Below are 14,025 nucleotides of genomic sequence, written 5' to 3'. Positions count from 1 at the left end.
GTGGAAGAAGCCCTGGCGTTAGAGATGGTATGGATAACTGCAGGGTCACAATGCTCCAGAGAAGGATTTAACCCAATGGCCAGACCCAAAGCTGCAGATGAGCTGGATCCGGATGCCAGACCCTTGCCTCCAGCTGGGAGAGGAGGTCCTTCCTGAGGGGAAGTTTCCACGGATTGCCTGTCAGAAGTCTCAGCAACAAAGGAAACCATGGTCTGGCTGGCCAACGTGGCGCCATGAGTAGCACTCTGTGCCTGAACAGGGAGATCCCGTGTAACGTCTCCCATAACAGAGGGATCGGTTGGAACGCATATAGTAGGCAGTTCGGCCATTCATGAGACAGCGCATCCTGGCCCAAGGGACTGGACACTTCCGTCCTTGCAAGCCATAAATGACAGTGAGTGGTCATCTCTAAAGCCACCATTGTCCTTTTGTAGCATGGAAGCACCTACAACTTCCTAGATTTCTAACCTGTTTTGTATTGGCTGTTCCAAAATTCTTGATGTACATGTCATACTCGTTGACCGGAGGCAGGTCCAGCAGAGAGAAGGTGATGGAGAAGTCTAAATCAATCAGACGCAGAAGTTCTTCACTGCGCTTCCTTCAAATCAAATACATTAAATGTAATTAATTAGTCAACAGAAGCCATTTATTTTTTATTTAAAAAAATGTTTACTTCTAATAACTACTAATTAGATTATTATGAAGGTAGAGAACTTGCTTCTGTTTCTTGGCCACTTTCTGGCTGACCTCTCGCTGCTTTGCCGATACAAAATCAATAATTTTGCCATGTGTTCGACTTCTGTCGGAGTGCCTTTCTGTGAAAACTCAACAAAAGCACAGATTTATGTCTTCGTTTTCATAGTCACCAGTGGAATGTGCAAATTAACAAACGTTTGTTTAACTACCTCTCTGGGTGACAGCTGACTCTGCAGTTGTGGGCTTTGATCTTGCAGAGTAGATTCTCTCATTTTCCTCATCAATGGCTCTCTGGATGGCTTCTATCTCTTCTCTTCTCTTGGGACTCAACTCCCTCTTGTCTTCTCTCAGTTTTTTGTCATGTTCCTCTTTCTCCTCCTCATTATCATCCTCCTCTTCATCAACATCCTCAAAGTCTTCTTCATAATCCTAAAAGCATTACCAAAAGAACAGCTTAATAAAATATGGAATAAGAAAGAAGGAATAAGAATTTTGATGAAGTTTGTTGGTTAGATTCAGCTTTAAGATTCACATAAGATATTAGGGAAATATAAACCCTATATAAATATATAAAGATAATAATAATATATTTAATAAGAATAATATATAATAATTTCATATTTAGGTTAGCTTGTATTCATCATATATTTACCAAAACATTTGTTTCAAAAACTTTGCAGAAAACATTTTGATGTCTGAAATGATGACACGTAAGTAAGACAAAATGAGGGCTTTGTCCTCAACAAAATTTGTTCACCATTTATAGTATTCTGCACTATCAAACAAAAGTCATATATGTAATGGGACCACTGAACTGCTTCACACCTCAAAATCCTCCTCATAATCATTATGATCTTTGCTTGCTTGTTTGTTCTCTTCAGTTTCTTCATTCTCCACCTTGAAACACAAAGACATGCAATTATATTAGCCACAATGTGCGTTTACTCTTTTACTCAAAATTTACAGTAGGGCTAGAAAGCCGAAACAGCTTAAAAAGTAAAGATGAACATGCAATGAAACTATTTTAAATATTAGCTTCTGAGAGAAACAAGTTGTGAGACTCTAAAGGGAAATGCTTTCGTATAGGATCTGTCATTTAGGTTGATCTAGGCTGTTCTTGCTTTTTGTGTTTATTTTTAACATGCATACTATACCTGCAGAACTCTATGTACGTATGTTGTCAGGGCTTTGTATTGGTTCAAGTTTGTATTACACATGATTATTTACTTTACATTTAAGAACACATTTACTTTTTAGTGCATTTACTTACACTCTCTGCCATCTTTAAATCAGAGCTGTACGAATCTGTGCTTATAGCTCTGTTCAGTCAGAGAAGAAACAAATAGAGAATGATTCGATTTGGTCTTAAAATTTGATTTTGAAATTTGAAAAGTCTGATCGAGTCAGGTTTTGTTTACAGTCTGTTTGGACTTCAATTTAATGCACATGCAGTACACAATAGTAGAAGAGTTAACATTAAGTGTTAAATCCATGTTGTTAACAATAGAGAATTTTCATGCAGGAGCTGTCTTATCTTAAATCTTATCTTATAATATTTTAACATATGAAGGGACGTTTTTTTTTACACAAGACGTCCCTCCATGACGTTTTGATAAAAAAAAAAGGACAAAATAAAAAAAAATGTATAGATAAATTGTTCCAAATGAGATCAATAACATGCATTTGAAAGGCTGAATTTTCATTTCGTGCTGAACTGAACTTTAAACAGATATCTTACAGGGATCTCTGGATCACTCATTTCAGCTTGAATAGACCTCCATGTTAACTGAGGTATCTTGGTAGGTTCCTGCTCACCCACACAAATATAAAACATATGCAGTGGAGATTTATAACCTCACAAACCTAAAAAAGCAAATGGATGTCATGAATCTTGTGCATTTATTTGACAATGTTTATACCTCTTTGTCTGTATTTATCCTTTCACTCAGGTCATGACCTGATGAATCTTTATGTTTCCGCTCTCTGTCACTCCTCTTGGATTCTGAAGCCTCTTTGTGCCTTTTTTCACGCCGTTTATCTCTCTCTTCCCTCTCCCTGGCCTTTTCCCTATTCCCATCTTTGATGCCGTGGAAATAATCCTTTGACTCTTTCCACTCCTGGTGATGCTGTTCAACTTCTCGAGAGTGACTTGTGTGTGCCACCTGTTGACAGCAACAACTTTAGCAAAAAACAGTTCCAGTTATCAGTTCCAATGTAGCTCATTCAAGTCTGTTGACTAGCCACAATTTTTAAACATTCCTCCGTAATATCAGTACAGTCAGAATTACATTTTTATTATATTATCAGTATAATATCTTGCTCATAAATAGCAACAATCTTATGGCTTACATGACTTTCTTTATCCCTTCTTCTCTTCTCTCTATCTTCTCTATCTCTTCTGTGTTCTGAAACAAGAGATCATATTAATATTATATTAATTTTTAGATTATCAAAAAAAAACAAAAAACAAATAGACATGAACCTAAAAAACATAGGCACAAACTGTAATAATAATACCTTTTTCTTTGTGTCCAGAGTGTTCTTTATCACTGCGTCTCTCTCTCATTTCTCCCTCCCTCTGTTTTTCCTCATATTCATGTCGATGCTGTTCACTTTCTCTTGCTCTGTGTCTTTCTCTCCTCTCTCTTTCTTTGTCTCTCTCCCTTTCATCTTTTTCTCCTTCTCTTCTCTCCTCTTTCCTTCTATCTGTTTCACTTTTTCGCTCCCTGTCTCTCTCAGCTCTCCTTCTATCTCTATCTTTTTGTCCTTCCCTGTTTGTACCTCTGTCCCACTGATTGTACATGTCTATGTCCCTGTCTTTATATCTGTCCTTTTCTCTATCCCTTCGTCTTTCACTGTTTCCCTTCTCACCTCGATTGTGTCTTTGTTCTTCTTCATCTCCATCTCTGTGTCTGTTGTCTCTCTCTCGCTCTCTCTTTCTCTCTTTATATCTATCCTCCCTGATGTCTTCCAGCTTGTCATCCTGGTTTCTATCCCTGTCTGGGTCTCTGTGTTTGCTCTTCTCTCTTGTGCTTTCTCGCTCTCTCTGCTTTTCTTTTTCTCTTCTTGCATCTCGATCAGGATCTCTGTGACGGCGATCCAGAGATTCTCCATCCCTGTATTTCCTGTGCTCCTCTTCTCGTTTAGATCTTCTTTTGCTCTCCTCACTGTGTGCCTGACAAAACAATGACATTTTTTATGAGTTGTGCTTTTAAACCTCGTCTTTTTCTTACACACAAACAAACTGCTGATTACCTCAATGTGCACTTTTAAGTCATCAGACCTCCAAGTATCTTCTTTTGTTATTTTCTTATGAGAGGAAGGGAAAATGGACAGCAAATGTGTTACAGCTGTGCAGAAAGAAGCTCGATTACCTAATATAGCTACTAACTAAACACAGCTTACTTACAAGCTGATTGTTTACATACCAAGTGTTTTATGATGAAGTGACAGTTTGATATTGAAATAAACAGATTTAACTAAAGCAGACAAGCAGTTTTATTTGGCTATCGATGAGTGGCTAATCGGGCTGTTCAGCTTTACGTTCACATTTTTCAGGAAAAACAATTGCTACACAACAGCTGCTCTATACAGAATACGATTAGCTTTACCTTCACAGGGTACATCACGTCAAAGATCCTCTTCTCACTTCTCCTGTTTAATACAACAATCACAAGTTTTTGTTGACAGCTTTCACCGCCATACCGCTAGACGGCTAAAACGCCTGCGCAGTTTAATGCTACTATGGTAACCTGCCAAGCCATGGTAACAACAGACTATTAAATCGAGCAAAGAGCAATCGCTCGACACAAATATTACTATGGTAACACTGTCGAATTTAGACAATCGAAAAATCGAACTAAAAAGACACACACAATATAAAATATGACCGTGCTTGCTTTGTACTATACACACGAGTAGTAGAATTCAGCATATGTCTACTGTTATTGTTGTCGTCCTCCCTTAGTTTACTAAAAGCAGCAACTTAAAATAAAGAATAAAACTGAGATGAACGCACAGCAGGGAGGATGACACAAGCAGACAGCACATTTTGGCACAAACAGTCTATCAGAAAATATGAAACGAACAGCTTCTTGTTTTTGTTCTTTAGTTAACAGTTAACACTTGGGAGTCGCTTCGCTGTCGACGCCTCGTTGTTTGTGTATCTGCAGTTGCTTGGCTCAGGGTGGCGAGTTTGCGCTGTCCGCGACGCACACTAACCTCCTGAGACCCGCTGTCTGTCTGTCTGTCTGTGTGTGTGTGTGTGTGTGTGTGTGTGTGTCAGTCATAAACCAACACTACAGAGCGCGCTTCTCCAGAGCGCACCAGCCAGCAAGAACAAGTCATACGGCACACGCACAGAGGCGAGTCTTCAGTTATGCACAGCTAGATTAAAGCAAAGCGAGCCAGTATCCGCGTCAAAATGGACTGGTGTACGGGCCAACTAACGTGAAAACATCCTTAAATTGATTTAGCTGAGCGGTGTACTTAAACCTTTGTGTACCGCGAGCACGGGATGATCTGAAGTATCTTGTTTACTCTCGAAGCTTTTGCATTGAAGCACAATGTACACGTTTGACAGCCGTGCGTAACATTTCGTCCGCGCTGACTATGACAGAGGACATAATGACGGCTGTGCGCGGAAATCTTTCTCAAACAGCAGGTGCCTCGGGACAAAAGGATAGCGGACAACCTGAACCGACAAGCGGGGCGATTCCTTCCTCCTCACCCGCGGAGCTGAGCCAGGACTCCGCGTCCTGCACCAGCGAGCTGACGCGCACGTGGCTGCAGTTCGCCAAGACCTTCGTTTTTATCTTCCCCATATATGTCTTGGGTTATTTTGAGTTCAGTTTTAGTTGGCTCTTAATCGTACTCACGGTATTTTTCTTTTGGAGGAGAAACACTAGGTGTAAGAACACTAGGTTGAATAGAGCACTTTCATTTTTTGAGCAAGAGGACAGGGTTAAACAGGAGCTGGAGGCAACTGAGTTACCATCATGGGTGAGTTAAACTCCTCTTTTATTGATAACGATTACCGTGTTTCAAAACATATTAGTCAGCACATTAAATTAAGAGGGAGTTTATTTTATTTTCTAAATGATATAAAACTGTCCATCCCCAAAGCTGGACTAAAAAGACAGAATGGGTTCTCTGTAGTGGAATTTGATGAGATTGATGTCCATGACAACATAGCATAACTTGTTTAGCCCTTTGTGGGTGTAAATGCTGTTTAAAATGTTAAATTTGCTCAACAAACACAGGATATTTCCTTGATCAAAGTTGTGTTGCTTCATTCAGGCTTATTAAACTAGGACGTCTTTTTTGCTTTCAATGTTGGTTCCATTCAGCAAACTCTGAGTGAGTGCTTGAAACATAACTTTGGATCCCAGCTGATCCCAGGCTGCCAGACATGAGTCAGGCAGAACAAGACTTTTTGCCCTTTCGCCTGTGAAGGTGAACAGTGTTTTTCCAAATGATGCAGCATGTGTCTCTACCAATTTTCTGTCTATTTTTATCTTGTATATAAGCATTATCTTGAGCCTCTGCCCATTACATGGCTCTAATCAAAAGCCAAGTGCAACAAAGTAAAAATATGTTATGTAATGAGATATTTGTACCTGAAGGGGCTGAACCAAGGTCAGTCTGTGTAGTTGAAAATGAGGATTCAGTGCCCTGCAGTCTGTATACTATAAAAATGTAATTTGTACAGAATAATGCCATAAAAATGTGCAGCATGTAAAACTGTAAATAACAATTAAGTAGTTAACTGTAATTATTACCTTACCATATGGTGAAAAAGTGTCACGTTTGCATGTAATGCATGCAATCTTCTTGTCTGTGTAGTGTTAGTCAGTTATCAGATACATTTTCATTACATGGTCTGACAAGCACCCACTACCATCTTTTCATTTAGTCTCCAACTGCTCTGAAGCCTTAATCAAACTACATTCTGGCATGAGTCAATTTGTCTGTGTGAGATTAGAAGTCTGTTGAACTGGTTTATGTTGATGAGTTTGAAGTTGTTGTTGTTGTTTTAAAGAAAATGTTTCACAACAGTGGCATTATGGTTTCTGTTATTATTCACATTTTGTGGGGCCATGCTTTTAAATCAAGTAGTATCTTCTGAAATACTGATGACTTGTTTGTCCAGTTTCTCTGTGATTCCTGGGAAGTGTGTGATGCACGACATGTCTTAAAGAGACATGTTATATCTCTTGCATAAAAGCTTCAAGATTGCCACACTAATGTCTAGTTAAATGCACTACAGAGTTCAAAATATATATTCTTGCATTTTACAAAAATATGTAAATACATGTAATATCTTTTTTAATAAATGTCAGTTATCACAAGCAAGTTTTTTTTCAGTGTCACATGACAACTCTGTATGCCTATTTATAGGAAAACAAACCATTTACATCACAGATAATCAGATTCTCATCAAATTATGTCACTGTCAGGAAGCTATAGTCTATCTATACATCTCTACATTACTGTTGCAACTCTACAATCTGTCTCATCTCTAGCCAGATTTTCTTTAAGGAACATTCCCATAGATATCTGTCTCTGGTCTTGTCAATGAAGGGAAATCCTCAGAGATCTCTAGTGACCATAGAAACACAGTTACCATGGGAACTTTCAGTGTCTTTCCCACATATCATTAATACTAAACAAAATAGTCAATATTCATTTTGGATGGACACCCGAAGTCTAGTGCTGTTTGTAGTGCTGCCTCTTGAGATTACAATAAAGATGTTACTTTTATAGGACATATACAGAAGGGGGATAGCTTTATAGGTGCCAAAACAGTGTCTTCTCAGGCCGAGAGTGTGTTGTGTTCTCAGGTAACCAGATGTGGCTTACCTGAGATTTTTCTTTCAGCTGTTGCTTAATGTCTTGGAGAGAAGCATTTATGGTTTTGCAGCTGTGTTACCATAGTGATGAGATTCAAATGTGCCCTATACATTTGTTTTGCTTGTGTGTAGCATTTGTTTTATAATTTAAAGTTTCAGTCTTAAGATGTTCAATTAAAGGGGCCTTTTGTGGTCAGAAAGGCTACATTTCAGACTGCAGAGGCAAAAGTGGCCCAAATCCTAAATTCTTTCTTTTTTTTGCTAATAGATTTAGATCTGTTTTTGTTTTCATAACAATGTGAACAGCACAAACCACATGAAATCTGATCTTTTTGGTTCTGATTTGGGCCGTTTTAGGTCATAAGTCACATACAGGTGTGATGTTTTGCAGTGAGACCTCAGTCTGAACGGTCATATCATAATGCATGCGAGGTTTATGTCACTCTGCATTAACATTCTTTAATAAGAATTCTGCATTGACGGGAGTCGGGCAAAGATTTTACATACCAGAATATGGAAGAAAGCTGCAAAGGTAGTCAGTGGAGAGACAGTGAGTTGTTATAATTACGGTTACAGCTCTATACAAGCAAAAGTTGAGGGGAAACTATATGAGGAAAAACTTTGCTCTCTTTCTCCTCATCCTTGTCCTCCCTCTCACCTGCTCACAAATTTGCTGGCTTCTGCTGCACATCACCTTATAAATGAATGCATAAACCCTGACTTCAGTGACCTCCAGATTTAGTTCTGTATGATAGAGTGCTGTGTGACATCTTTGTTATTCCTTTTGTGCATGTGGGTCAGTTCAGGACCATGACCAGTTCACACTCGAATCAGTTATTGGCCACAAAAATAATGTGAAAGTCCATACCAAAAATGGATCTGAACAAAAAAGGCTTGCAGTGTAAATGTAGCCATAGGCTCAGAAGTTCTTTGTGTGGTCATAGTGCCTGTTGGGTGGAAGATAACTGTATTTTTTGATACCTGACAAGTTAAAAGGGTAGTTAACCCGATTCTGATTCTGTTATCATTTACTAACCGTTATGTCATTCCACAACCTGTATGACTTACTTTTTTTCTGTAGAACACAAAAGGAGATAATTTTTTGTCGATATATTGAAAGTCAATGGCGTCCAAAACAACACTGTACCCCATTGACGTCATTGCCTTTTATTGTATGGTACTGCTTGAGAAGTTAAAAAAGTGCAGTGTCAATGTGTCATCTTGCTCCCTTACATTGCATGAAACAAATGCAGGCTAAGCATTTTACGCATGCAGGCTTTTAACTGCAGCTACGCTCATCGCTGATCCTATTGCTCTACATATTATAGATGTGATAATTCCACTGAAGTGAAAGGAAAGAAGAGAATACACATGGGTGCCACTTTTTTGTATAGAGAACCTTTCACATGTTTATATAGTAAGTCTTTTTATTTTGTCATACATTGACTGTTTATTTTTCATGCCATCTGTGGACCAAGGGTGTGCGTGTGTGTAATAGCCAAAGGTTTTTTTTCAAAGACACTGCAGCACATTTACAGAAACAGTCTTGTTCCTTCTCTCTTTTATTAATATGATAAATTTGTCTATTTCTCCACCAGGTTCATTATCCAGATGTGGAGAAAGTTGAGTGGCTAAATAAGGTGAGAGAATTATTAGATAATAATTGCCTGTCCCTCATAATTTCTAAGTAATCATCATCCAGCACTCTAATCTGGAATCTCTGTTACTCTCTTGCACTCTTTCTCGCTTTCATTGGCTGTACACTGGTGCTATAATCCAGTGCGTTTTGCTCATGTTACACTACACAAGTACACATAGCATCCATTTTTCAACCTCTGTGTCAAAATCAGTGGCTTTTTAAAATATTTAAATACATATATATTCAGTGACTACCAGTCTTCATAAAAATACCTGATTTGAATATTTAATTGGAATTTTGCCCAGCGGTGTAATTTTTGTACCTGAATGGCCTCATGCTTCTGCAAAGTATGTCTGCAACATTCAAAATCATGCAAAACTATTTACATGAAACACTGCAGAATCACTGATGTTTTTAAACATGATAAAACTGAGGAGGATAAAAACATTTATTGTACTGTATCATTCTAATGTTACAACCTAAATTTTCACACATGCATTTTGAAGCTCATAAATGTGATTGTAACGATGACGTGAAAGCAGAGTTGAGGATCCAAATGCAGCTTTATTCAAAAAAGTGGTCAAAACAGGCAGGGTCAAACACCAGCAAACAATCATAATCCAGGGTGAAACAAAAGGGTAATACACAAAAAAGGCGAAGGTCAGGGCTAGTGATGTGACATTTGAATTGAGGCATCGGAGCTTGTGTCGAGAATAAAGGGGCGTGCCAGATGAAGCCTCGATTCGAAGCTTGTGTTGTTAACATAGAAATCACGTGACCAATGACAAACGAAGCTTCACTTTCTGTCCAGTCACGTGCGCGATTCACTTTGCGTGTCGGAATGTTCGAATCCCCAGATCTTACTTTACGAGTAAGTTTTAATTCGGACGTATTCAGTTACATTTTAGATACCCAGTCATACAAGTAATATGAAGAATACAAATTATTTCATCAAAATTAAATATTTGTCATATACAATTCATATATGTACATTATTCTTCTATAACACCATATTGATATTCATACTGGTATTAAATTGCAGAGTTTAATGGGTAAATGAATTTATCAGAGAGAGAAATTCAACAAACACAAACACACACTGTTAGGCTTTTATTTGTGCATGTAACTTGAATCGATCTGTGGAATATGTGGTAGATGCCTCGTCCTATGGAGCGTCTTTCACAGGCTTTTGGCTGCTATATTTTTTATTAACCGCCAGATGGCGCTGTTTTCGAGACACTCGAAGCTTTGAATCTTTTCCCGAAACAGTTGGAGGAAAGTCTCAGTGCTTCACGAGGCTTAATTTGCCCATCACTAGTCAGGGCAGGCAGCAAACGATCAGAAACAAGGAAACGGTCAAAAAACACCAAGGCAAGGCAAGAAAACAAGGAACTAGAAAACACGGCAAAACACTAAGACATTATAGGCTATCAATACTGAGCCATGAATGAGTGAAAAACCAGGCTTTAAATAGGGTGAGACTGATGGAGGTAACAAGATACAGGTGAATGCAATCAGTGATCAAGAGTCCAGGCAAAGGATTATGGGGAATGTAGTTAGTGAGGGAGTGACAACAGTCTGGGGTGCCCTCTGGAGGAGCTCATGGGCAATCCAGCTGGTGATCGTAACAGTCATATACATGTAAAAACATTTTTAATTCTGTCTCTTTTTTCATTATTTGGCTATCTACATCACTAACTTATTTCAAAGGTTTTAGATATTATTTTGTTTCTTTCAGACACGATATCCTACATTCAGTTTTTAATAATTCTGTTTGTGCTGTACCAGTGTGACTACCTGTTCTGTTGTCGTGGAGAATAGTTTCCAAATGCCTAGAGTTTTTACAGTTAGTCAAGTTACAACATGCCCTCGGGCCTGTTTAAATGAAAACTGTGAACCTTGTATCACATAACCTTGTTGTGGAAAAAAATATATTTTACACGTATTGAAGATTTTGTTTTTATGAAATGTAGTCAAGAGAGTATCAAACAACAGTTAAACTTTTTTGATAACTAATGAGTTTCAGACCAGCTTGTTTATCATACTCAAGTCAGCAGCAGTAAGAACTGAAGATGCCTTAAGTGCCTCCGTTTACTCAGTTGCATAGTACTGAGCAGATACACTCTTATGTCTTTCAGACAGTGAAACAGATGTGGCCTTACGTGTGTCAGTTTGTGGAGAAGCTGTTTAAAGAAACAATCGAGCCAGCAATCAAAGAAGCCAATGCCCACCTCAGTACGTTCGGCTTCATCAAGATTGATCTTGGAGATCAGGTATGCATGCTCACTGCCTATGAACATTCAATGCTCACAAAGTGCATCCTATTAGAGAACATGTAAATCTTTGTTCATGATGTTTAATATAACATCAGTCAAGCTGGCTTTTATTTTATGGCACTTTAGACACCAACATATTGCATACACTTTTTTGGCTCCTTTCCCTCTCAGTCAGCTTGTGATTTAACATATCCAGTTATTCAGAGTGTAATCTTGAAAAGGAAAACCATCAGTTAGCACCATGGCTTAGCAGTTAATCCACACAAGGCCACATTTTGTGGTTTTGATCAAACAGACAACACGAGTCTCCACCTCCTCTACCCATTATTTCCTGTGCTGTCACCACTGTCCCTATTAATTTATTTTATTTTTATTTTTTTTTAATTAAAGAAATCAGTAGGCATTGCCTAGCCCATTCACTCAATATAACTCAATATAGGGCAATGGATTTTATAGCTATAGAAATATTTTAGCTATGGGTATTTATATATTTATAGGCACAGTGGAAGTACAGAATGGCAGTGTTTTTAACAATTCAAGGCCATGCTATTATACTCCATCACAGAAGGTTTTCTGTTGTAATTATTTATATTTATATATTTGTAATTATTTATTTATATTTAGTGTAGTTCATCACCTAGACATTTTGTTGTTCTTGTTTTGTAGTGTTCTCTTTTCCGTTTCATTCAAAGACTGTGTATGTTATTTGTGGTACAAGACCATCTTGCATGTTTTATTAAAGATAAAACATTGCTTAATGACTTTGCACTGAAGAGACATTGCACTAAAAAGCTATATATTGCATCAGTAGGAGGAAGGTTGACGTAAGAAATTTAAACCTTTTGAAAAAGCTGACCACCTGTCAGATGGAAATAGTTTATGTTGTCAGGGCTCTGTGGAGGAATGCATGCTGGTTAAAGAAATGTCAACCTCCTGACGGGGCATCTGTGCTCATCTCTGTCACAGCCTCTCAGGATCAATGGGGTCAAAGTTTACTCTGAGAACATGGACAAACGGCAGATCATCATGGACCTTCAGATCAGGTGACATCACATTATATATGCTATGCTGACATCTTTAGATATTTTATTTAACTTTCTGGTTGCCGTACAGGTTTTAATATTTATCTTTTCTTTTATAGCTTTGTTGGAAATACTGAAATCGATGTGGATGTCAAAAGGTACTACTGTAGAGCAGGGATCAAAAGTATACAGGTATATTGTTATATATTCTCATAAAAATTTCAAGAGTGATAATTCTCTGCTCTTGTGCCACATACAGCAGTAGGATTGCACTGTTATTTGTTCACAACAGACAAACAGCAGCTCTGTTATGTATGGCATCTTCCATTGAGTTTGTCTCCATTACCCAATGGATTATGTTAGTCAAGGCCAGAGTTAATTTGTTGGATACAGGGAAGCTCTTTCCTATATTATGATGCATCCACGTGTTTCATGGAAGGAATCCAGTCGACTGTAGAACGGAGCCTATTTTTATTTTTACAGAAAGGGTATGTGTGTATTTATAGGGAGGCATGTAACCAAATACTAAAATGCCCTTGTACCGTTTGTAGTGCATGATCAGATATATACACACATGCTCACACATTGACCGTTTTGTACATGATTTATGGACTTGTTTCATTCTGTCGCATTAAATGCATAGCAGAGTAAACTCTCTGTGTGACAGCATGCTGTGTTTATGTATGATGTATTTTTTACTATATAGCAAGGAGGTCTATAATACCTGGAGAGAGCTGTTAGCATTCGCATTCATCTCTACGACAGTTACACAGGGAAGTGTGAGACAGCTTCGTAGACACTCAGTTCCAGAAAAAAATAATAGCACATTTCATGGCTTTTAGAGCACTCATAAAATAATTAGCCACTGGTCAAAATGTACAATAATATAATGAAATACTTTTGTGTTTTACGTGTCACAAAATTCAAATTAGGGAGCAAGGCAAGACAAGTTTATTTATACAGCACCTTTCAGACATAAATTCATCGTGCTTTGCATACAAATAAGAAAAAAATAAAAATGTATTTAAAATGTATTGAAAAGAATAATAAAACAAGTATTAAAATATAGTAATAGAATAAAACAAATAAGAAAAACATTATTATTATTATTATTATTATCAGCTATGACATACTCACTCATACTCGCGCCACTGTAATCACTGTATTGCAGAATGAATAAGGCAGAAAAAGCACTTAATATATACACTGGTTGATCTTATATAACCTCTTCCACATATCATGATTCCATAAAGGACTACTTGAGACAGGACATTCCCTTGAGTTATTTGTTCTCATCAGCAGCTCTTTGGTAATGAATTATTGTTCAAAACAGAAGCTTGTAATTCTGTTACTCAGAGCTGAAGTGATGGTTGTGAAGGTGAATGTCTATCACTGAGCATGTGGAGTGCTGTCAGAAGCAAAACAATAAATGCATCAGTGTTGAGATGCTGAAACATTCATCATCAGCCTGGGGCGTATAGTGGTTAGATTGACAGCGCTGCTGTCTCACACCAGAAATCTTTTTCTTGTTTTCCAAAAAA

The 14,025-nt window shown here is 37.9% G+C and overlaps 2 protein-coding genes across 2 annotated transcripts in view; one reads left to right on the top strand and one right to left on the bottom strand.

Annotated features, from left to right (window-relative positions):
- Nucleotides 1-329: 329 nt before the first annotated feature.
- On the bottom strand, nucleotides 330-4,455 carry LOC107653279 (WD repeat-containing protein 60-like). Its single transcript, XM_016439948.1, has 11 exons — nucleotides 4,308-4,455; nucleotides 3,952-4,005; nucleotides 3,214-3,871; nucleotides 3,046-3,101; nucleotides 2,616-2,858; nucleotides 2,435-2,503; nucleotides 1,522-1,593; nucleotides 906-1,125; nucleotides 719-815; nucleotides 469-598; nucleotides 330-374 (listed from the first exon to the last, which is right to left on the bottom strand). The coding sequence occupies exons 1-11, from the start codon at nucleotides 4,320-4,322 to the stop codon at nucleotides 330-332; spliced, it is 1,659 nt and encodes a 552-aa protein (XP_016295434.1). The 5' UTR covers nucleotides 4,323-4,455.
- Nucleotides 4,456-4,649: 194 nt separating this feature from the next.
- Nucleotides 4,650-14,025, top strand: part of LOC107653278 (extended synaptotagmin-2-like) — a 34,136-nt gene continuing 24,760 nt past the window's right edge. The window contains exons 1-5 of the mRNA XM_016439947.1: nucleotides 4,650-5,697; nucleotides 9,146-9,187; nucleotides 11,325-11,459; nucleotides 12,429-12,505; nucleotides 12,604-12,676. Coding sequence (XP_016295433.1) covers nucleotides 5,308-5,697; nucleotides 9,146-9,187; nucleotides 11,325-11,459; nucleotides 12,429-12,505; nucleotides 12,604-12,676 — 717 coding nt within the window. The 5' untranslated portion in view covers nucleotides 4,650-5,307. The remainder of the gene's footprint in view (nucleotides 5,698-9,145; nucleotides 9,188-11,324; nucleotides 11,460-12,428; nucleotides 12,506-12,603; nucleotides 12,677-14,025) is intronic.

Source organism: Sinocyclocheilus anshuiensis, unplaced genomic scaffold (assembly GCF_001515605.1).
Source record: "Sinocyclocheilus anshuiensis isolate Anshui unplaced genomic scaffold, SAMN03320099.WGS_v1.1 scaffold219, whole genome shotgun sequence".
NCBI lineage: Eukaryota > Metazoa > Chordata > Actinopteri > Cypriniformes > Cyprinidae > Sinocyclocheilus > Sinocyclocheilus anshuiensis.
The sequence above is the reverse complement of the archived record's forward strand: the minus strand, read 5'-3'. Positions and strand labels throughout refer to the sequence as shown.